Below are 24393 nucleotides of genomic sequence, written 5' to 3' on the forward strand. Positions count from 1 at the left end.
AAGAGGTAAGGGATATACATATAACTACGACTGACTCTTGTTGTACGGCAGAAACCAACACAACACTGAAAAGCAATTTTCCACAAGTTAAAATAAAAAAAAAAAAAAAAACACTGCAGTGAGCTCACGGTTCCTATTTCTTGCTCTGAGCCGTAGCTAAGACTCTACCATCCCATCCACAGCCCTGGGCTTAGCACTGGGCTTCTTTTACAGTGAGAGAGAAACAAACTCCTGTCTTGGATACTTGGGGAGTTTTTTACTCACAGTGAACCTAATCTTAACAGAGAGATTAATTTTTTTTTTTAAAGTAGAAGGTGAAGAAAAGGAAGCAGATTTCATTTACTCCACAGACCAAGTCAGAAGACATTTGTAAGAATGCCTAAGGTGCCTTGCAGGAAGCATCAGACGCTTGAATAAAGCATTCTCATGGGATGAGCCCTGGGTCCAGGGCCAGGCACCCCTGGATTCAAGTCCCTGCCCTGCCGCTTGCCAGCTCTCTGGTCTTAGGCAAATTCTTCAGCCATGTTGGGCTGTAGGTTTTTCACCTGTAAAACAGGGATCCTGTTTGGGGAAGAATGGATACATATATAGGTATGGCTGAGTCCCTTCGCTGTTTACCTGAAACAATCAGAGCATTGTTAACCAGCTATACCCCAATACAAAATAAAAAGTTAAAAAATTAAATTAAATTAAAAAAAAAACAGGGATCCTAACACCTACCATGAAGACCCCTGCGATATATGCAAAGCTCCTGGCACAGTGTGACACCAATACCATTATGTAATATTAATGCACTATATTATTACATTACTGGTAGACCATTATTGTTTTAATTATTGGACCTTCTTTGGGACAGAAAGGTTTTTATTTGCTGCCAATCACCTTATCTTTAAGAGAGACTTGAATGAGAAGGAAAAAAAAAAAAAGAGAGATAGCTGCGTCCTGCTTCATTATTTTGTCAACATTCAAAGGACAAAGGCATGTGAATATCCGGGTTCTTTTCATCTCCACATACCAATTTGCTCCCCGTCTCCACCTTGCTAGGGTGGTTGTCGCCAGCACAGACTGGAGCTGAGAGAGCCCAGCTGTCTGATCCCACCTCAGACACTTACAAGATGTGATACCTGCCCACAGCATCTCTCTCAGCCTGGAATTCCTCATCCATAAAATGAGGCCAATGCCAACCATGTCACAGATGCGTGAACATCAAAGGAGACGGCACAAGGAAAACATGTCACACGATGCTGGGCGTGTGGGCAGGGTCAGTCAATGGTCACCATTATAGGATTGAAAATCTTGAAGGTAGTAAGAGTCCCTGTGGACCCACACGCTGAACTGTGCGTTCCTCGAGAAAGGAACAGGGTTTGTCTTGTATCTGGGCCGGGCACACGGCCGACAGGAAGAAAGGTTAGCAAAGCCATGAGTGGACTCACGGGTGTAAACTTGGATGAAGCCCGGCGTGCCCTCGGAACCGTCATCAAGGAAAGGATACACCGTGATGTTGTACAAGGTGCCTGAGCTCAGTTCAGTGATGATGGCATGAGTCTCATTGACGGTGAGATTGAAGGAATCGGTCTCATCCACAACTTGTATCCTGTAGGTATAGACTGAAGATGACTCATTATCATTGATCTTCCAGGTCATGGTCAAGCTGGTGGCGCTGATGTTCACAACTTTGATGTCAAAAACCTGACTGGGATCTGTGAAGACACAAGAGGAGTTCACCACCACCAGGATGGCCAAGTCAGAGAGAGACAGGGAGAGAGATGCTGTCATTAAGGCATCTCATCCAAGAAACACTCTCAGCAGTTCTTCTTCCTGTTCTACACCATTTAACACAGCAGACCCAAGTGTAGACAGGGTCCCAGCAAAAGTCAGACAGCATCTTCAGTGAAGAAACAGCCTGGCTAATTGCACCTGCATAGTTTACCCTTCATTCTCCCTGTTGAGTTGACTAATCCTAGGGATGCAATAGATGTCTCAAACCACAACATGGACTCTACACATGCCCGTCTAAGTGCTGGGTGACCCCAAAAGGTCTCAGGCATATATCCATCCAAGAATTAACACTATCTACACGATTAAGTAAAGATCACAGACTTTTGCACGAGGCAGGTCTGGGTTCCAAGGTGAGCTCTACTGAAGAGCCTGGTAGATCTTAGGAAAATCACTGAGCTCAGTTTCCTCATCTATAAAAAAAAAATCAAGATAACAACCGTAACTCCAGGAAAGGAAACACAAGAGCGCTAGTCATTCATCACTTGTCCACCCCACCCTCCCAATCCACCCTCTGTCCTCTCCCGCCTGCACTGTGTCCCCACAATGCTGACCCCGGCACCCTGCATCACTGGGGCACTGTGCCGGGTGACAGGTTCCACCAGTGAGTGAAACAGGCAGGCTACTGTGGGGTTGGAGGAGAAAGCAACTGGAGCCTTCTCCTCATCACCTCCCGTTCTGGGTCGCCAGGTCCAGCGCCAGTTTCCTGGCTGCTACTCGGTGTTCTGACCTTGGTCCTCCACCCCCCTCCCCCTGTTCTATGGATCTATGACAGCCTTCCAGAATAAATATATTTGGAGGAGAGGGGGTGTTTGTTTGCTTGTTTTAGTTTTTATTGGAATATATTTGACCTATAATGTGTTAGTTTCTGCTGTGCAGCAGAGAGACTGCCATGCAAAATAGATATATTTTTGGATAAGATCACCCAAATTGGTCTGTATCGCCTGCAAGCAAGCCCCCGAAGGCTACAAGGCTACAGCATTCATTTCTGAACCCACTGAGCATGGCTGTGTGCTTTTGCATGTATTTTCCCTCGATTCCCCTTCTGTTCTAAAATTTCCTGAGCGTAGGAACCATGCATTTCTTTACACCCTCATTAGCACTAATCCCAAAAGTCTCCAAAACTGTTCAATTTACAGAGTAAGAACGCTGACAGATTCTAGGTCAAAAGCAGCAGCATGCATGTCAGCAAGGGACACAGGAAGGTCAGTATGCCTTTCAAGTTTCGGTCAAAAAAGAAGACTCATTTTCTCCTCTCAGGGGGGAAGTACTTAACCAACGTGGACAAAATGAATATCAACTTTCAAGACAAAAACCTTATGCCAGTGTGTCTCCCTGGCCAGTATGCAGAGCTATAAAAGAGAGAGCAAGGGAGCCCCTCACATCCGCACACGGTAGCTGCTGAATCCGCTGTGATGGGGTCAAGGAAAGAAGAGCCTTGGCCACAGAGCTCAGAAGAAACTCACTGGACCTGCTCTGTCCAAAATCTCTTCCAGAAAATTCCCTCCAACCACAAGCTGACTTATGAAGCAAGAGATAACTCAGGACCAGAATCACAGGAGACAAACTTTGCAATTGGAAACTCTGGCTGAAGCCATTTTACAAAACTCCACATACTTGTTTTGAACTCTGTAGCCTGGGGCTGTCCTTCGGCACCGTTAACCCCAGCCTGGGGATAGACTGTGGCCTTGTACTGTGTGTCAGGCTTTAACCTGAGAAGCAAGACTTCCACGGTGTCCTGGGCCAGAGAAGCGTCAGAGGACGGGCCGGCACGTTCCAGTCGGTATTTGGACCCAGGGGCCGTGGGACCCCCAGGCAAGCTGTCTGTGTTGCCGGCATCTGTTAGAAACACAAAAGGCAAAGACATGACCTGAGATGGAAGTGCATTCCTGTCTGCTTTCAGTGCCGCTGCCCTCCCCACCGAAGGATGCCACATCAGACAGTGCCCACAGCTGGGATTCGACGAACACCTGTTCCCTTTCTCCCCCAGAAAGAGATCCATGCTCCTGAAAGGAGCCTGATATTGTTAAGCAATGGTTTAGGGGTGTGTGTGTGTGTGTGTATTGACGGATTCATTGATTGTGTGACACACATGGGATCTTAGTTTAACGATCAGGAACTGAACTCATGCTGCCCAGTGTTGCCAGGTGGCTTCCTAACCACTGATCTTCCGGGGAAGTCCCAGGAGCCTCATCTTTGGCAGGTATTTTGCATTGTACTTTTAGCACAGGTGTGTTAAGTCGCTCAGTTGCGTCTTTGTGACCCTATGGACCGTAGCCCGCCAGGCTCCTCTGTCTATGGGATTCTCCCAGCAAGAATACCAGAATGGGTTGCCATTTCCTTCTCCAGGGGATCTTCCCAACCCAGGGATTGAACCCGGGTCTTCTCCTGCATTGCAGGTAGACTCTACCATCTGAGCCACCAGGGAAGACCAGGTAGCACCACAGATATACGTGCTTTTCTCTCCAAAACAGCTACTTGCATCACCCCCCAACTTCTTCCAAGAACCCATCTTCTCCCACCCAACTCCAAACATGGATTTCCAGGGACAACCCCATGATTCACACTGGGCTAAGCAGAGCCCCACTCAAGGCCTTCTTTTCCTGGACCAGACCCCTGCAGAGAGAGGGTGAAATAGGCAGAACTGCTGGACCACGGGGAAGGCCGTTTAAAAGAAGCAGGAAGAGAGACCAGCGTCACCTCATCTCTTCCTTCAAGGCCTTGTGGGTCAGAAGCCCACCGCTGTGACTCACCCAAGCCATTTTCTGTCGACAGGGGGCTTCCCTGGGTCTCATTTGATCCTAAAGGATACAGGGTGACCGTGTACTGACTCCCCGGCTTCAGGTCAAAAATATTGACCATTAAGTTTTTAGTCGACTCCTGGCTTCCTTCAAGGAGCATCCGGCAGGTGTCCGTGATGTTATCATTCTTCCAGGTAAGAGTCACGTGCGTCACACCCACGAAGGCAGCACGCAGATCCATTACTGGATGAGGTTCTATTTGAAAAGCACAGAGTGGGCACCGATGGAACGAGATGCCTGCAGTCACCCTTCATTATGAATGACTGGGGGCACCGACGATTCAGTGGGGCCCACTACAGACACTTCCTTTATGTCAGAGTCCAGAGCAATTCTATCGCTTCACAGTGGGGAGAAAACTTACCATCATGCAGGAAAAAGGAGAAAAGGATGAACCTTAAAGCCATAACTTTTTAGGATCAGAACTATTCTCCAAGACAGTCAACTTCTACAGTGATTTGGCACTCTTTTAAATTGCCCTTTTAAACAGCAGCTTTTAATATTTGTTTTAGGTATCAGGAAGAAGCATCCAAAAAAGTGACCATCTGCTACATCTAAAGGTCTCAATTCCAGATAATACGACTATGTCACAGTACCGAGACATTTCAACTGAGACGCTCATCCCTGTATTCCAACCCCAAGGGGAATTTTCTGAAGACTTCCAATCTATACTATCCCCCTACCATCCTTTCTGTCACTTTATTTGGCTGATTGTGACCAAAACCAAACCACTTTGGCCAAAATGACACCCATATCCTTCAGTCTTGAGATGAGAGCATGGAAATTCAGAACAGCAGGGTGACTTGCTCAAGAACGCACAGCATACTTGGAGCATCGGGGAGCTAGAACCCAGGGCTCTAGCTTTAAGCATGGGGTCGCAAAAAGTCAGACGCGACTTACCAACTAGACAGTAACCGCAGCAACAGCGCTGCAGATGAGGCCACAACCCTGCTTGAGGAGGCTCAACTCAAAGACCCTGGCACGGATGCCCGTCAGGCCCCATCCAGCTCTGAGGCGAGCTGAGCCATTCTACGACTTTATTCTTCATGTCAAACGATATCTGAGGCCAAGATTTCTAAACTGGGTCATGCAGGTGTCTTTTTTAAAGAAAAGGAATGTGAATAAACCAGCCGGCTCAGTGATCTGGGTGGCCGCTATGGACACCGCTGAACCGCAGTGCTCTGGAACCAGGCTCCTGGGTTCCCTCCACATGGTGCTCAGTGACCCCAGGAGCGCAGAAGAAACTTAGCTTCTCAGCGTTACAGATTCCTCCTCTGTAGCCCTCAGGGTTACTGTGAGGGCACTCTGATGTATTATGGGCAGCTAAGCACACTGAAAAGACTCACTGGAAAAGACCCTGATGTTGGGAAAGGTTGAGGGCAGGAGGAGAAGGCGGCGACAGAGGATGAGAGGGTTGGATGGCATTACCAACTCAATGGACATGAGTTTGAGCAAGCTCTGGGCGTTGGTGATGGACAGGGAGGCCTGGCATGCTGCAGTCCATGGGGTTGCAAACAGTCGGACACGACTGAGCGACTGAACTGAGCTGAAGCACATAGTACATGCTCAATAAATAGCAGCTGATGAACACAGCCTTGGCCTCGGGGGCCTTAAGCTGGAGTGAGGAGCCTCAGCCCCTGAGCCGGGTGCTTCGGGTCACCTGGTCACCTCCCCGTCCCCATAGTCACCAATTCTGTGTCACCTTGTCCCATTACCAACTCTAAATTCTGCTTTCTTTTTCCTCCTCCGTTCCCTTCCATCTCCTCTGCCCTGTCCTTCTTTCCTGTCTCTCCCACAATATAGGGAAGCTTTCCTGCAGGTTTTGTTTTCTCTAAAACTGTGCTCTGAGGACCTCCAGGAGTTTTTGAAGGCGCCTGTGACATTGCATCCCTGTAGCTCCTCTTTCTCCAGTTCTTTGCAGTTTCTGGGCACCTGGGCAACGTTTTATTTAAAGAAATAATTTCCTGGCTTGGAGAAAAGCCATGTTCAAAACCACTGGTCTAGCACTGGCTTGCTTTGTGTGTGGAAGCTGCTCTGCCAGGTGGTCACTTCAAGCCCCGGGCTCGAGAGGTCAGCTTCCCGTGGCTCCCACCAGCCAATGACATCACCGCCCCTCCAGATCAGAAAGCCAACACAGGACCTCTTTTTTTGAATTCTGTATTCTTCTGAGCTTAAAAAAAAAAAAGCATCTCAACTCTTTTTTATGTTTTTTGTTCTTTTCAGCCTTAAAAAAAAAAAAAAAGCTGTTATTTGCAGTTATAACAGGTGGCTCAGGGTACTGATACCTAAGCTAAATAAAAATCTAAGCTTAATCCAATGTCACTGGGCTCTTATTGCATTTGAAGCATATACTCCTCTATAAAGTATCCAAATTTTCATGCCCAACAGAAGCTTCTGGGAATACAAACACAGCATCAACTTTCCTGGGGAGCTTAAAAGAAGCCTAGTAGTTCCCAACAGCATCAAGACACATTTCTAACAGGGTCCCTGTCCCCAAGTCTTAGCAGAAAAGTAAGTATTCACCAATAATAATGAGAGATTTTTTAAAAACCAAACAGTTGGAAGCAGTTAAAATATCCCAAAACACACAGGACCTTAGTATTAAATGATCCTGCCACCTGAACTCCTGGGCGTGAAACCACACAGAATCTTCCCTCATCTTCCAGAGTCAACAAAAATCAATCTCTTTCCAACAGGCAATTTGAATGGGCAAGGCTCTAGGGTACAGGATGAGAAGGACAGTTCATGATCCGCCCTGGGAGCCACTCATCTTACCTACTGTGGCATCTCCTGAAGTCCCGTTGCTTCCTGGCCCCGAATCCGTGCTGTTATCACCTGTCTGATTTGCAAAGCCCATCTGCAGATTCTCATTCGTACTCTTTATGCCACCCATGGAATCAGAAGCCGTTGTGTTGTTTTTCCAAGTTGGGGTCACACTGGATGGACTGATGGTAACCGCTTTCACAGGACTGGATTCTATTTTAATATTGTTTCCAAAAAAAAGGACAGAAAAAAATTATTTTTCAAAAAGAAATGTAAGAGTAAAGGCTGTTCTGTATGTCTACTTTCCAGAAGTGAGTTTTGCAACTATAAAATTTCATTTCTCTTTATTTGCCTCCTGGACTTCCCTCCAACAAAATACATTTAGATTTCCATGTATTTAGATAGATAGATATATATACACATACATGCATACATGCGTGTATATAATACATACATACGTGTCAGTGAAACAGAAGGCTACAAAATAAAGATAAAAAATAAGCATGGACCTAGATAATCACACTGAATGAAGAAAGTCAGACAGAGGAAAAATACTGTAAGACATCCCTTACGTGTGGAATCTACAAAACAGAAAGAGATCCACAGACCTGGAGGACACACTTATGGTTGGCAGGGAAAGGAATGGGGAGAAGGGATAGTTGGGGGGTTTAGGATGGACATATACACAGGATGTATTTAAAAGGAATAACCAATAAGGACCCACTGTGCAGCACAGGGAACTCTGCTCAATGTTAAGTGGTGGCTTGGATGGGAGGGGAGTTTGGGGGAGAATAGATACATGGCTGAGTCTCCTTGCTGTTCACCTGAAATTGTCACAACATTGTTTGTTAATCAAAGATATACCCCAATACAAAATAAAAAGGTTTTTTAAAAGATAAAAATAATAGAGTTTGGCCTTGCTGGCTACAACTTGAACATGGAGTTAAATCTGTACAGAAGCCAACCTGAGATGCTAAATGCGTCCATCCCCGATGTTCTGAAAACGCCGCGTATGGAGAGGTATGCACACTACACGGTCCCCAGGACCCTGCCAAGGTGCCGTGCACGCATCCTCCCATGTATGCTTCGTAACAACGTCATGAAGGAGGCGACGGCACCATTTTAAGAAGGAAAAAACTGTGTTAAGACCTAAACATTGTGCGTGTGATAGCCTTTTTTCCAAACTCAGATCTTAGGAGGAAGCGCCACAGCTCTCTGGCATAAAGATGGCACAGAACAGAAGAGCATAAAGAAGAAAGGGTCGGCCTTGGAATCCAAGCTTAGAGGTAAGGACCTGTTCTGCCCCTTAGCTGTGTGACCTGGAAGTAACCCCTGAAAATATCTCAGTCTCAGTTTCCTCTGCTGACCGCTCAAGAATGTTATATTTAAACATAAAGGATTATTATTAAGACACCATGACATTGTAAACACCGTCACTAAATTTGGACATTCAAAAGTCAGGGCTCAGAGTCCAATCCTGCCAGTCACTGGCATGAGATTTTACTCAGAGTAAAATTCACTGCTCTGAATGTCACTTCCTCCTCTGTCAAATTGCATATGTATGGGATCTTAACACAATGGAAGCCATGCTGGTTACTAACAGGAATTAAAACTTCAAGATGGGTGTATCCTAATTACAGCCTAGATGGAGGAGCAACAACTCGAAACAGAAGCGTAAGCACAAGCAGTAAGGCCCTTCTCAAGGACCCAGGGCTGGATCCGAGGAGAATAAAGGGGGTACAGGCAACACCATCTCTGCATGGACGTGCCCTTCAAATGACAGCACGGGGGGTGTGCCCCATCAGGAGCCAGGGAGACGCAAACATCGACCCAATCGAAGAAGAAGGGAGAGGAAACAAGAGAAAGGGACCAGGCACAGAAAAATCTAGTGGCCCTCACTTCAGTAAACTGCAGGTTAGGAAGCCCCTCCAGACGTGAAGCTCCTGTTTATCACGTAAGCGCTCACAGCATCAGAGCAGCATTTTCGCAGGTCATCACTGTGATGCCATCTGCAGTCAGTGATGATGATGGCGAGGAGGAGAATGATAAAACAGCGGCCGCGGTTACAGCGCGGAGGCAGCAAGAAGGGCCGCAGTCCTATCCTGGGTGCGGGCCGGGTCCCAAGGACCACGCCTCGGTGCTGTGCACACATTTTCCCACGTGTGCGGCATAACAACCTCACGAAGGAGGCGACAGCACCATTTTAAGAAGGCAAAGAAATGTGTTAAGACCTCAATTTTGATTCACATAAGGATTCTGGGAAGATTTGAGAAAAGCAAGTTCTTTTTTTTTTTTTTTTTTTTGGCCATGCCACATGGCATGTGGAACCTTAGGTTCCTGGACCAGGGATCAAACTTGTGCCCTCTACAGTGGAAGTGTGGAGTCCTAACCACCGGACTGCCAGGGAATTCCTGAAAAGCAAGTCCTGAACTTTCAATAGTTCAGCAAAGTACATCTTAAAATATCTTTTAAAAATATGTGTGTATATGTATGTATTTTTGGTGATAAAGATGAAGAATCTGAGGTCTAAGAGGACCAATGAGGGACATACCCAGTGGTCCAGTGGTCAAGACTCGGGGCTCCCATGGCAGGGGCCACAGGTTCGATTCCTGGCTGGAAGGGCCAGGGGCTTCCCTGGTGGTTTAGTGGTAAAGACTCCACCTGCTAATGCAGGAGACACTGGTTCGATTTCTAGGTTCCCTTCAAGCCCAACCAACCTCAATAAATTACTTAGTATTTCTTTTAGGGACTTCCCTGGTGGCTCAGATGGTAAAAAGCGTCTGCCTACAATGCAGGAGACCCAGGTTCGATCCCTGGGTCGGGAAGATCCCCTGGAGAAGGAAATGGCAACCCACTCCAGTATTCTTGCCTGGAGAATCCCATGGACGGAGGAGACTGGTGGGCTAGAGTCCATGGGGTTGCAAAGAGTTGGACACAACTGAGCAACTTCACTTTCACTTTCTTAAGGAACTAAGATTCCACAGGCTGTGTGGTGAGGGCAAAAACATAAATCAGTAAAATAAGAGGAAAACTAGCCCAGGATCACATAGTGAGACAGTGACAGATCCAGGAAGCAAAGCTGGGACTCTGATTTTCAGTCTGGGATCTTAACCACTACGCCATTGGAGTGCTGCTCAGAGAGCAGACAGAAAGACAAGTGTTAAAGCAGCTCCCGGGGAGCCAGGCTACAAGGCCAAGAATAGGGAGCCAAGAGATATTAGTAGTTGCATTCTACTATTGAAGCCTAGATGAAGTGATCTTGAATATAGTGCACATATGAAGATACTGGCATTCTCCAAAACCCACATCCTACCCCAAAGGTCTTGCTCACGTGTTTGCACTTTTTGGCAGCAGGTACATTTTAGGAATCAGTGAACAAAAATGGACTGGAATGGACGAATTTTACTCAGATGACCATTATACCTACTACTGTGGGCAAGAATCTCTTAGAAGAAATAGAGTAGCCATCATAGTCAACAAAAGAGTCCGAAATGCAGTATTTGGATGCAATCTCAAAAACGACAAAATAATCTCTCTTCATTTCCAAGGCAAACCATTCAATATCACAGTAATCCAAGTCTATGCCCCAACCAGTAATGCTAAAGAAGCTGAAGTTGAATGGTTCAATGAAGACCTACAAGACTTTCCAGAACTAACACCCCAAAAAAGTGTCTTTTTCATTATAGGGGACTGGAATGCAAAAGTAGGAAGTCAAGAGATACCTGGAGTAACAGGCAAATTTGGCCTTGGAGTACAAAATGAAGCAGGGCAAAGGCTAATAGAGCTTTGTCAAGAGAACACAATGGTTATAGCAAATAACCTCTTCCAAAAACACAAGAGAACTCTCTATACATGGACATCACCAGATGGTCAATACCAAAATCAGAGTGAATATATTCTTTGCAGCCAAAGATGGAGAAGTTCTATACAGTCAGCAAAAATAAGACCAGGAGTTGACTATGGTGAAGGTCATGAGCTCCTTATTGCTAAATTCAGACTTAAATTGAAGAAAGTAGGGAAAACCACTAGATCATTCAAGTATGACCTAAATCAAATCCCTTATGATTATACAGTGGAAGTGACAAATAGATTCAAGGGATTAGATCTGATACATAGAGTCCCTGAAGAACTTTGGATGGAGGTTTGTAACACTGTACAGGAGGCAGCCAAGAAAAAGAAATGCAAAAAGGCAAAATGGTTGTCTGAGGAGGCCTTACAAATAGCTGAGAAAAGAAGAGAAGCTAAAGGCAAAGGAGAAAGGGAAAGATATACCCATTTGAATGCAGAGTTCCAAACAATAGCAATGAGAGGTAAGAAAGCCTTCCTCAGCGATCAATGCAAAGAAATAGAGGAAAACATTACAATGGAAAAGACTAGAGATTTCTTCAAGAAAATTAGAGATACCAAGGGAACGTTTCATGCAAAGATGGGCTCAATAAAGGACAGAAATGGTATGGACCTAACAGAGGCAGAAGATATTAAGAAGAGGTGGCAAGAATACACAGAAGAACTGTACAAAAAAGATCTTCACGACCCAGATAATCACCATGGTGTGATCAGTCACCTAGAGCCAGACATCCTGGAATGTGAAGTCAAGTGGGCCTTCAGAAGCATCACTATGAACAAGGCTAGTGGATGTGATAGAATTCCAGTAGAGCTATTTCAAATCCTAAAAGATGACACTGTAAAAGTGCTGCACTCAACATGCCAGCAAATTTGGAAAGCTCAGCAGTGGCCACAGGACTGAAAAAGGTCAGTTTTCATTCCAATCCCAAAGAAAGGCAATGCCAAAGAATGCTCAAACCACCACACAATTGCACTCATCTCACACACTAGTAAAACAGTGCTTAAAATTCTCCAAGCCAGGCTTCAGCAGTAAGTGAACCGTGAACTTCCAGATGTTCAAGCTGGATTTAGAAAAGGCAGAGGAACCAGAGATCAAATTGCCAACATCTACTGGATCATTGAAAAAGCACAAGAGTTCCAGAAAAACATCTACTTCTGCTTTATTAACTACGCCAAAGCCTTTGACTGTGTGGATCACAACAAACTGTGGAAAATTCTTAAAGAGATGGGAATACGAGACCACCTTACCTGCCTCCTGAGAAATTTAAATGCAGGTCAAGAAACAACAGTTAAAAATGGACATGGAACAACAGATCAGTTCCAAACTGGGAAAGGAATAGATCAAGGCTGTATGTTGTCACCCTGCTTATTTAACTTATATGCAGAGTACATGGTGAGAAATGCCAGCCTGCATGAAGCACAAGCTGGAATCAAGATTGCTCAGATACGCAGATGACACCACCCTTATGGCAAAAGGTGAAAAAGAATTAAAGAGCCTCTTGATGAAAGTGAAAGAGGAAAATGAAAAAGCTGGCTTAAAACTCAACATTCAGAAAACTAAGATCATGACAGCTGGTCCCATCACTTCATGGCCAATAGACGGGGAAACAGTGGAAACAGTGACAGACTTTATTTTCTTGGGCACCAAATTCACTGAAGAAGGTGACTGCAGCCATGAAATTAAAAGATGCTTACTCCTTGGAAGGAAAGTTATGACTAACCTAGACAGCATATTAAAAAGCAGAGACATTACTTTGCCAACAAAGGTTCACATAGTCAAAGCTATGGTTTTTCCAGTAGTCGTGTATGGATGTGGGAGTTGGACTATAAAGAAAGCTGAGGGCCAAAGAATTGATGCTTTTGAACTGTGGTGCTGGAGAAGACTCTTGAGAGTCCCTTGGACTGCAAGGAGATCCAACCTAAAGGAAGTCCATCCTAAAGGAAGTCAGTCCTGAATATTCATTAGAAGGACTGATGCTGAAGCTGAAACTCCAATACTTTGGCCACGTGATGGGAAGAACCGAGTCTTTGGAAAAGAGCCTGATGCTGGGAAAGATTGAAGGCAGGAGGAGAAGGGGACAACAGAAGATGAGATGGTTGGATGGCATCACCGACTCAATGGACATGAGTTTGAGCAAGCTCCAGGAGTTGGTGACGGACAGGAAACGTGGCGTGCTATAGTCCACGGGATCACAGAGAGTCAGACACAACTGAGCGACTGAACTGACTGGAGCCGTTTTAAAGGGTGAAAAGATAGTGCATACCAGGATCCAGGGGTGAAAATGTCCTACTGTCTGCCTGAGTAAACTGGCCATTCGAATGCATTACAGTTGTTAAAAGGTTTTCTGGGGCTGCGGTCCATGGACTCTTACTGGCTATAGATGAGAATGTAGTCACATTGCAGTTGGTGCCTAGAACACAGGAAAGAAAAACAAAATGCAAGCTAATAAAACGGCACCCCCCACCACCACCACATACAGGCCATTCAACAGACTTTTAACTATAATTTTTTTAATGTATCACAGTTCTTTCATCTCCCCTCCCCCACCTTCCAATATGGCCTCTACACACACATATTTTCTTTTGCACCAGTGATTTGAGCCTGTGCAAGGAACCTACCAGCTTATTTACCAAACTGATTAACAAGGAAGAGAAAGCAATTACAGAACTCTTCCTATTGTTTGCACAGGCTTTGCATAATTACTGTTATTAAGTGAGATTCTCTTTATTAGAAGGTTTCAGCAAGGCTGCGCCCTTTGCATGACACTGTAAGAATATTCTAAGAATTTTATCTCTATGGTTCACAGGCTGAGATTTTACCAACAGGCGGCAGGGGGTGGGGGGAAGTAGTCCTTGAATTTTGATGACAGACAAAAGCCACCTATTTTTATTTTTCAAAGAGGTACCTTTAAAAATTACTAAATATTATTTATTTCTTATAGAAGTGAATAATGATCAAAAAATTAGTGAGGACATAACCCCAGAGTAAATAGTGCTTTCAACTAAATATGTTAAGTTCCATTAAAAATTTACTATAGCAACCCCATTTTTCTCATTTTACTATAGACCAGGGAGGACTTCAATGGATCAGGAACTAATTAGCAACTGAGACTCAGCACAGTTGAGGCACAATATACAGGAGGCTACGTCTGGTTTACCAAAGATCATATACAAAACCTGTACATCATTTAAAAAATCATGGGGTGATGCAGCAACACAAGAAAATACTTACAGGGTAACAGTGCATGAAATAAATACACATCATACTACATTATGAAAACTAAGTTGTCTTTAAAAAAAAAAAATCACCCACAAATGTAGGGTAGAAAAAAAAAATCACAGGAAAAAAAATTGTATTTGTCAGGGTTGCACAACTGATCAAATTTTTTCTTTCATTTGCTGTTTCCACCCTCACCGCACTTCCAAAGAAATATTGGAACTAAGCGAGTTTTAGCAAATTAGCATGTTCTGTGATTTTTCACTGTCCTGTTAATATTGATGCGTCCAGTAGGGGGCAGTAGCGAACAACACAAGCGCAGAGTGGGAAGTGGTACTTACCACAGTCACCTGCGCACAGGATCTGTAACAGAAAAAGAAAACGGAAGTCAGTAGATTCCTTCAGCCTGGGCAAACTGCAAATCAGAAATAAAGCAGATGAAAATGTAATGACTGGGGTGGGGTGTTAAGAAATGCATTAGGCAAAGGCCTGCCGGCCAGGGTTAGGGTGTGAGGCCACTGAATGTGGGGAATCCAGGGTAAGCGCCATCCATCTGCAAACAATGGATGAACTCAGTTACAGGGAGACCAAACGGCTGTTCAGCGTTTCTTCCCCTGGAAAACACCCAATAAGAGCAACTCCCCAGGTCCGCGCTCCTTCCCGTCACTACGCTGTACTTTGAGGCAAAAGGACATCGCAACAGGAGTTGAGATTCTCTGGACCAAAAGAAAGAAAGCAGGGCCATCCCCACCCCCATCGCCCCTTCCCCAGAGCCACTTTGGGTCGAGGAACGGAGGATATGAAGAGAGACGTGTGGCAGCAGAAATCCACCGCGTTAGAGATGTTCATTGTGCAAAAGTTCATCTTCTATCAGGAGGTGGTAGGAATCTTTTTAAAAATCATTCGGCAAATGGCTTTGTGAAGAATAAATGTTTGAACCAGAGGGTGTCTCTATCTGCCATCTGTATAGATCCCTGAGGATTCTCAAAGATATTTATCAAACCCCTATTATTTCCCCACACTTTAAAAGCCTAAAAAAATTCAAGATTGTTCAATCTGTTGTTTAGTAAAATCACACCTTTCTTGTTAATGGGATATTTCCAATTACGGCCCTTGTAAAGTGGAAAATAATCAAAAGAGACTCCAGTGGAAAAAAATGTCCTCAAACCTCCCATCACACTTAGAATAAAATGCAAACTCTTAACCACAGGTTCCCTCTGTTACCACCTCTCATGCCCTTTGCAATGTTCTTGAAGCTGGTTCTCCGCAGGAGCCTTTATGCACTGATTCCCTTCTCCAAAAACACTGCCCTCACCCCCCACCCCGCCATCCAGACCTTCCCAGATGGTGCCACCAGCCGATGGAAATGAGCCCCATCCACACTGCTTGACTGGTAGGTTTTCTCCCAGCCTTCACCTCAATCATCGTCAGTCTCCTCCGACTGAAATGCACACTCCAGGAGAACAGAAACTGCGTCTGTGCCCACGCCTAGAATATTACACACAGTAGGCACTCAATACGTGTCACGGAAGGAAAGAACGAGCCTCTCATTTTGCAGAGGAGCCAATCTCTAAGGCCCAGTGAAGGGAAAGATTTCCCCAAGGTTTGACAGCAAGGACAAGGCCCAAGCCGGTCAGATCCCAGGAGCCCGATTACTCAGCCCCGTATTCCTCCCACTTATCCCACAAGTTTGCGCTTATCAAATGGAGAAAACAAGAATGTTTGTTCTCGTCTCATGACATAGGTGGGCAGAAGGGGTCCTGGCCCCAGCTCTGTCTCCCAGGGACCCAGGCACCAGTACTCAAAGGAATCCAGCACTCCTCCCCTCCTCAATCCCTGCCAGCCTGCGGGATGGGGTGCCAGGGGGCGGAGGGGGGAGGCAAGGGGTGGGCGAGCCCTGTTGACTTCCCTTCCTGCTCACACCCCACTCTCAAACTTTCCATTCCCACCACCACCATGTACCCTTCACCCCGCCTCATCTCAGGCCTCAGCGTTTCCAGCTCACCTTCCTCCCTCCAGCCCTCGCCCTCACTCTATGCTCTGCATCCCACATCATCCAGGATGGACCACACGAGGGAGAAAAAGGAGGAGTAGGTCACTAGGTAAGCAGCACAGGGCAGTAAACTTTTTTTTTTTTGCTCCCGCGTTGGAAACCATTAAACTACATCACCTTGTGACCCTAGGATGGCACGTCCCAGCCCTTTACAATGTTACTCTCTCTCTGCCTGGGCATCTGTGTGCTGTGTCCTCTCCTGGAAGCCATGCAACCATCCATCCATCCCACCAAATATTGCCTAAAGCAATAAAGATCTGGGCCCTGTCTTCAAACTGTTTACAGAAAAGTAAGGGAAATGAGACACGTCTGTAAATCAGTCAGTCAAGGTAGAAAGTACTGACATTTAACAAGCAACTCTTGAGTGCCTGTGTGTGCCAAGCGCTGGGCTAAAACCTCAGAACTAAAGCAGACAGGCCCCGAGTCACGGGGGCCATGGTGGAGCGAGGGAGGGAGGGGGACAGATGGAGTGTGCCCTGGGGTCAGTACCACCTGCCAAGGGAAGTCAGGGGAGGTGCAAGGGAAGGGGAAGAGTGTCTGTGCATGTCAATCTGGGTCCTCTGCAGTCCGAGACTCGGCAAACACTGACTGGCTGCTGGTCACCACACAGGACAACGTGTCAAAGAGCTCTGAGTTCTACAGATGAAACTCCCAGGATCACAGTCATGGCCAAACGCAGGTTTCCCAAGATTAGAATCATGCCTTGACTCTACATTCTCAACACCCTTGGCCCAATATGCACAGAGCACTTTCAGATACTAACTCATTCCCTCTTCCAAACTGCCCTAAACGGGAGGCTCAGGTCCCTACTGAGCCATAGCACCAGGGTCTGAACCCAGGCAGTCTGACTCCAGTCTGTCCTAAACCACTAGCTTCCAACATAAAGCAACTGGCAAGAAATGTACTAGAACTAAGGGAAGGTTTAAACATTAACTTCAAAAGATATTCTCAGTGTGCCTCTTTGACAGAGCCAGGTACAGTTTCTCCTGGCAACCCTCCCAAAGAAGACCTTATACGCCAGGTGTACACACCAGCTGGCATCTCTTCGAGGCTCATGATGAAACAGTAGCTAGAGTGACGTCACCCTTGCTCACGTGGCTTCACGTCTTTCCTGGCTTCATTCCCTCACCTTGACCTCAATGGGCCTTGACTTCCCAAATGAAGCATCAGCAGCTTAGTCCTTGCCTTAGGACTCAGGGAATCTAAAGGATGCAGACTAAAACGAAGGACAAGGGTAGGGTACCTAAGAGAAATCTGCAAGGAGTCTCTTGGGGGAATACTTCTTCTCTATAAAAAGGAAATTCATGGAAGGAAATACCATCCTGCTTTGCTGGACTTCAGCAGATCTGCCCATGATGCTTGGCACTTCTGCGGCCACTGTGTGACAAGGAGGGAAGAACTCACCCACCAGCTGAGGATGGCTGATGTGGAAAGAGAGAAAACACTTGGATCCTTCTTGCACTGCCAAATCAAGAAATTCTAGACTCTTTCTACTTCCGGACTTCTTGGCTGGGGAGATGTAATACCCCTTTTAATTTAACTACTTTTGTTTGGGTTGTGTAAGGTTTGCAACCAAAAGAACACTATTTGGAACACTAGTTGACACTATAATGAGCACAAAGCTAGATGACTAATTTTCACAGTAACCTTCATTTTTATAGATAAAGAAAGTGAAAGGTCAGTGACCTGTCATCCAGGGTTACCGAGCTGGTCAGTGAGAGGCAGACACAGGAGGCCAGTCTAGGTCTGCCAGGCCCCCAAACTCTTCCAATGACCACAGGGCAAAAAGACCCTTGCAAACAACACCCCACAAGGTCCATGGCCTGGGGGACACCTTATGAGTACTTTTTAAAAGAATACAACAGAAAGGGCTTCCCCGTTGGCTTAGCAGATAAAGAATTCACCTGCAATGCAGGAGGCGCAGGAGATGCGGTCTAATCCCTGGTTGCGAAGATACCCTGGAGAAGGAAATGGCAACCTCCTCCAGTCTTCTTGCCTGGGAAATTCCATGGACGGAGGAGCTTAGCGGGCTACAGCCCAAAGGGTGACAAAGAGTCGGACACGACAGAGCTCAGTCCCTCTCATTCCAGTCATTCAATCAACAGAAAGCTCACCTTTCTAAACTTAGCTCAGAGCACAGCTGTGCCTGGGGTGAGATGGGAGAAAGCCAGTTTCCACAGATTCCTACACTAAGCACCAGAGTTAACTGCAGAAAAGGGAAGTGGGGACAACTTTCCGGCAGTGACAACTAAGCATGGTGACGAGAATGACTGCAGCTCCTTCCCCTTCTAAGGGGACACCCGGAGGCACCGGTCGTCGCTCGTCAGGAAGGACTGCATAGAAACCGGCCTGCCTGCAAGTTGCTGTTTTTAGTTACTAAGTCATGTCCGACTCTTTGTGACCCACGAACTGCAGCACGCCAGGCTTCCCTATTCTTCACTATGGAATTTGCTCAAACTCATGTCCACTGAGTCAGTGATGCTCTCTAACCAAGTCATCCTCTGTTGCCCCCTTCTCCTCCTGCCCTCAGTCTTTCCTAGCATCAGGGTGTTTTCCAAAGAGTTGACTCTTCGTATCAGATGCCCAAAGTATTGGAGCTTTAGCATCAGTCCTTCCAGTGAATATTCAGGGTTGAATTTCTTTAGGATTGACTGGTTGGATCCCCTTGCAGTTCAAGGAACTCTCAAGATTCTCCTCCAGCATCACAATTCGAAAGAATCAATTCTTCAGCCTTCTTTATGGTCTAACTTGCACATCTGTACATGACTACTGGAAAAACCATAGCTTTGACTAGACACACCTTTGTCGGCAAAGTGATGTCTCTGCTTTTTAATATGCTATCTAGGTATATTAAGTCATAGCTTGTCTTCCAAGGAAAGCATCTTTTAATTTCATGGCTGCAGTCACCTTCCGCAGTGATTTTGGAGCCCAAGAAAATAAACTCTGTCACTGCTTCCACTTTTTCCCGTTTTATTTGCCATGAAGTGATGGAATCGGATTCCATGATCTTAGTTTTTTGAATGCTGAGTTTTAAGTCAGTTTTTTTCACTCTCCTCTTTCACCCTCATCAAGAGGCTCTTTAGTTCCTCTTTACTTTCTGCCACTAGAGTGGTATCATCTGCATATCTGAGGTTGTTGATATTTCTCCCGGCAATCTTGATTCCAACTTGTGCTTCATCCAGCCTGACATTTTGCATGATGTACTCTGCATAGAAGTTAAATAATCAGGGAGATAATACACAGTCTTGTCATACTCCTTTCCCAATTTTGAACCAATTCATTGTTTCATGTCCAGTTATAATTGTTGCTTCTTGGCCTGCATACAGCTTTCTCAGGAGGCAGGTATGGTAGGCATCCCCATCTCTTTAAGAATTTTCCACAGTTTGTTGTGATCCATACAGGCAAAGGCTTTAGCATAGTCAAGGAAGCAGAAATAGATGTTTTTATGGAATTCCCTTGCTTTTTCTATGATCCAATGGATGTTGGCAGTTTGACATCTGGTTCCTCTGCCTTTTCTAAATTCAGCTTGTACATCTGGAAGTTCTCGGTTCACATACTGTGGAAGGCTAATTTGAAGAATTTTGAGCATTACCTTGCTAGCATGTGGTAGTTTGAACATTCTTTGGCAATGCCTTTGGCATTGACTGGAATGAAAACTGACTTTTTCCAGTCCTGTAGCCACTGCTGAGTTTTCCATATTTGCTGGCATGTTGAGTGCAGCACTTTAAAAGCATCATCTTTTAGGATTTGAAAGAGCTCCATTGGAATTCCATCACCTCCACTAGCTTTGTTTGTAGTATGCTTCCTAAGGCCCACTTCACTTCACACTCCAGGATGTCTGGCTCTAGGTGAGTGACCACACCATCGTGGTTATCTGGGTCACTAAGACCTTTTTTGTATAGTTCTGTAGATTTTTGCAACTTCTTCCTAATCTCTTCTGCTTCTGATAGATCCATACTATTTCTGTCCTTTATTGTGTCCATCCTTGCATGAAATGTTCCCTTGGTATCTCTAATTTTCTTGAAGAGATCTCTAGTCTTTCTCATTGGACTGTTTTCCTCTATTTCTTTACGTTGTTCACTTAAGAAGGCTTTCTGATCTCTCCTTGCTATTCTCTGGAACTCTGCGTTCAGTTTGATATATCGTTCCCTTTCTCCTTTGCCTTTTGATTCTCTTCTTTTCTCAGCTATTTGTAAGGCCTCCTCAGACAACCATTTCACCTTTTTGCATTTCTTTTTCTTTGGAATGGTTTTGGACACTGCTTCGTGTACAATGTTACAAACCTCCATCCATAGTTCTTTGGGCACTCTGTCTACCAGATCTAATCTCTTGAATCTCTTGGTCACCTGCACTGTAAAATCATGAGGGACTTGATTCAGGTCATACCTGAATGGCCTGCAAGGGCCCTTCTTCAAACTGGGCCCTCACCCAGAGCTCCAATTCCAGGTACGGAAAGAAGCAAACATTCCAGAACCTCCATCTCATTTAACCCTCACACGAGTCTGTAAAAAAAGAATGAGCATTCCCATTGTGCAGATGAGAACACTGAGGCCAGAGAATGCCTTAGGTCACAGAGCTCAGAAATTCCCTGGCTGGCTGTTACGAACCTGCCCCAGGCACTGGAGTGAGAAGTGCTTCACGGTGAAGAAAAAAAGGCACTTTCCACTTGCTACCTTCCTCTGGGCAGAAATTAAACCAGATAAAGTGTGTCGAGCCAGCCCACGAGTGAGGGGCACCTCTTGCTCCCAGTCTTCTCCCTCCTGGCTTAAGGAGATCCAGCAGGGAGTGATGAATGAGCCCACCCTGTGGCAAGGACTCAGGGGACACCAGAAGTCACAGTCCCAGTGCTCAAACAGAAAAAGGGGGCAGTGTCTGCATAAAAGACAGTGGGGGTTAACAGCCGCACCACTCTCAATAGCTTGAAGGTGGAGACAACCCCCTGTCCACTGGCAGATGAGCGGAATGTGTATACATGCGCAGGGACACTGTTAAGCCTTAAGAAGGAAGGAAACTCTGATTTAAGCTACAATGAGGATGGATGCAAAAACATGACACCAAATGAAGGAAGTCAGACACAGAAGCAAACAGACTGTGGTTCCATTTATACAAAACATCCAGAAGAGGGAAATCCACAGAAACAGAAGGCAGAACTAGTGGTTGCCAGGGGACAGAAGATGGGAAGGGAGAGTGACTGCTCACAGGTACTGGCTTTTCTGCGGGCGGACAAAAATGTTCTGAAACCATAATCGATGGAGGTGGTGGTTACACAACATGGTCAGTGTACTAAATGTCACTGGACTGCACACCTTATAATGGCTAATTTTATGTTATGTGAATATCACCCCAATTAAAAAAAAAAAAAAAGACAGTGAGTAGGTGACTATCATCAAGCTGAGCTGCTGAGAAGGAGGAGTGAAAGGTGGCTTCTAGCAGGACGAGGGTGGGGGAGGGAGGAGAAGAGGAAGGTAAAATAGGAAGGTTTTGAAAGGTGGATTTGGACAGTTGCAAAAGGGGGAATGAACCTCCCTGAACCAGACATTAGATAGCATGAGCTAGGCAGGGCTTCCCAGGTGGCGCTAGTGGTAAAGAACCCACCTGCCAATCCAGGAGACCTGAGAGATGCAGGGTCAATCCCTGGGTCAGGAAGATCCCCTGGAGGAGGGCATGGCAGCCCACTCCAGTATTCTTGCCTGGAGAATCCCATGGGCAGAGGAGCCTGGCGGGCTATAGTCCATGGGGTCGCAAAGAGTCAGAAATGACTAAAGGAACTTAGCACGCATGCCATGCACACCTTGATCTGGCACTGCTAACCTCCAGAATTGGGAGAAAATAAAAAAGAAAACATGAGGTGAAGCGTCTGACCAGAAGCACAGTGGGGACCTCCACTTCCAGGTGCATTCTGAGGATAAAAAGGAAGGAACTCAAGTTTACTGAGCAGCCACAGCATGCCAGGCACTGAGCTGGGCTTGCTGTGACCTTTGTCCGAGCACAGACTCATGGAATCTTGGCTAAGAGCCTGGGCTCTGGAACCAGACCAACCACCTGGGTGAAGTCATGCAGGGCCACCGCTTACTGGCTGTGTGACTTTGGGCAGGTAGCTTGACCTCTCTGTCCCTTGGGCCACATCTATGAACAGGGATGAAATGAAATAAAACCATCTCTTTCGCCACAATCACTACCATCACTACCTGGAATCTTCACAGCAACTCTGCAAGGTATTTTATCTCTATTTTACAGATGACACCAAAGCTCAGACTCCACTGACATAACCCATAGGCAATTTGAAACACATCCTTTCCAAAGTGTATAAATACGGAAGAACCCAGCTACAGAGGTGGGCAGGGAGGTCCAGAGGCACTCAGGGGCTTACCCAAGGACACACAGCAGTGAGGAAGTACCAAAAACAACCCAGGTTTTGACCTCAGCCACTCCAGCCAAGACTCCCCAAAGCCTTCTCTCCTGGGAGGCAGACCTGGATGGAGTACGCATAGCCCGCCCATGTTCCTGCTTTCCCCCTGCAAAGTCACCCATACAGGTGGCCCAAGGCTTCTGCAGGCCCCCAAAACTGGGCTAAAGGGGCCCAGAGAGAAGAGAGACTACACTCACTGTCCAAGGAGGAAGACATACCAACATACGAGAAAAGACTCTAAGACTGTCCTCAGTCTGCCAAGGACTTCCCAGGGACAGCAGACAATGGTCCACACACAGGCCAACCAGATGGCCGAGCATTAACGACACCCAAGAACACCCAGCACTGCACAGCAGTCTTCTGCTTCTTTTCTAAGGAGCAGACCCTCCCTGTCGAGACATCCAGCCTTTTTCATCATCCCCCTGCCCCGGGGATGTGTTCTTCCTTCACAGCCTCCTCTGGTCCGGCTGATGAGCCGAACCCTCTTTGGGAACCACCCCCAGTCCTGAAACTTTGGTTCCAGTCACAAGGGTCTTCCTCCATGCCCAGAGAAAACAAAACTGCTAACACCGCCCTCGGTACCATCCCAACTCAGCCAAAGCTACAGTGGTCACATCAGTGGTCCACGTTGAACCCTGGATTCTTCCTGCCAAACAGCTAAATCACAGGGATCTCACTAGCTACGTTCACCTACAGTTTCTAAATGCTCCCCAGCTCCTCTTCAGGTAAACACTCCTCCTAGATACACACCAAAAGAGACTTGGACGTGTTCTCTTCCCCCTCTCCAAGTACTGGGTTGGAATGAACTTTTTGGCCAACCCAATACCTCTGTGACTGCCCCATCACACCTGTCTCCCAGCTCCCTCCCTGCATCCTTTGTGGGTACACTCAGCGGTCATGGCCTGACGATGCTTGGGTGTTGAATGCACCTGGACTTCCCACTTCCACACTGCGGCCACCCAAAAACAAACCTCATAACCCTCAGCCCGAACAGAAGACAGCACTGTCCTTGGGCTGAAACAAACCATTTCCCCTTTTATATCTTGAAGCTCTCAGTAGACACACACACACACACACACACACACACATACGTTAAGAAGTGCCAGCAGAGGATTCTATCTGCTGCAATATCTACAATCCCTCATTTGAATATAAAAGCCCAATAGCTAAATTGAAGCTCTTTGTGTACAACCAGCCCTATTCCTTCATCCACACACCTGGCTGCTTCTCTCCATCTCTCCCTTCAATGCATAGTGGAAAGTTAATATAGAACTGCTAGATTACCCTTTCTAAAACAAGCCAGTGTTCACAGGGAGCTGGGTGGGGACAGATGACACACTACCAGGGTAACTGAGGAGAGTTTCAAAGGGTCTGTTTACAAGGGTGTGACGGGAACCCAGCAAGGGCTGGGTGAGAGTTTTAGCAGCCGTAGGACCAAACAAGGGAAGGGGCTGAGGGGCCAGCCCAGCAGGAAGCTGCAGACCGAGGGCACTCATGGTATAGCCCGAGGAGGGCAGCCTCCTCCTGGTGG

At 46.2% G+C, this 24393-nt stretch overlaps 1 protein-coding gene and 1 non-coding gene across 2 annotated transcripts in view; one reads left to right on the top strand and one right to left on the bottom strand.

Moving 5' to 3' along the window:
• PTPRJ (protein tyrosine phosphatase receptor type J) overlaps nt 1-24393 on the bottom strand; it is a 171490-nt gene that overhangs the window by 34589 nt on the left and 112508 nt on the right. Inside the window, exons 2-7 of the mRNA XM_025266043.3 lie at nt 14742-14763; nt 13448-13594; nt 7350-7550; nt 4530-4772; nt 3394-3615; nt 1434-1700 (exon numbers count right to left, since the gene is read on the bottom strand). Coding sequence (XP_025121828.3) covers nt 1434-1700; nt 3394-3615; nt 4530-4772; nt 7350-7550; nt 13448-13594; nt 14742-14763 — 1102 coding nt within the window. The remainder of the gene's footprint in view (nt 1-1433; nt 1701-3393; nt 3616-4529; nt 4773-7349; nt 7551-13447; nt 13595-14741; nt 14764-24393) is intronic.
• On the top strand, nt 10089-10162 carry TRNAC-GCA. Its single transcript has one exon. It is a non-coding gene; the product is annotated as a tRNA-Cys (tRNA).

Source organism: Bubalus bubalis, chromosome 16, assembly GCF_019923935.1.
Source record: "Bubalus bubalis isolate 160015118507 breed Murrah chromosome 16, NDDB_SH_1, whole genome shotgun sequence".
NCBI lineage: Eukaryota > Metazoa > Chordata > Mammalia > Artiodactyla > Bovidae > Bubalus > Bubalus bubalis.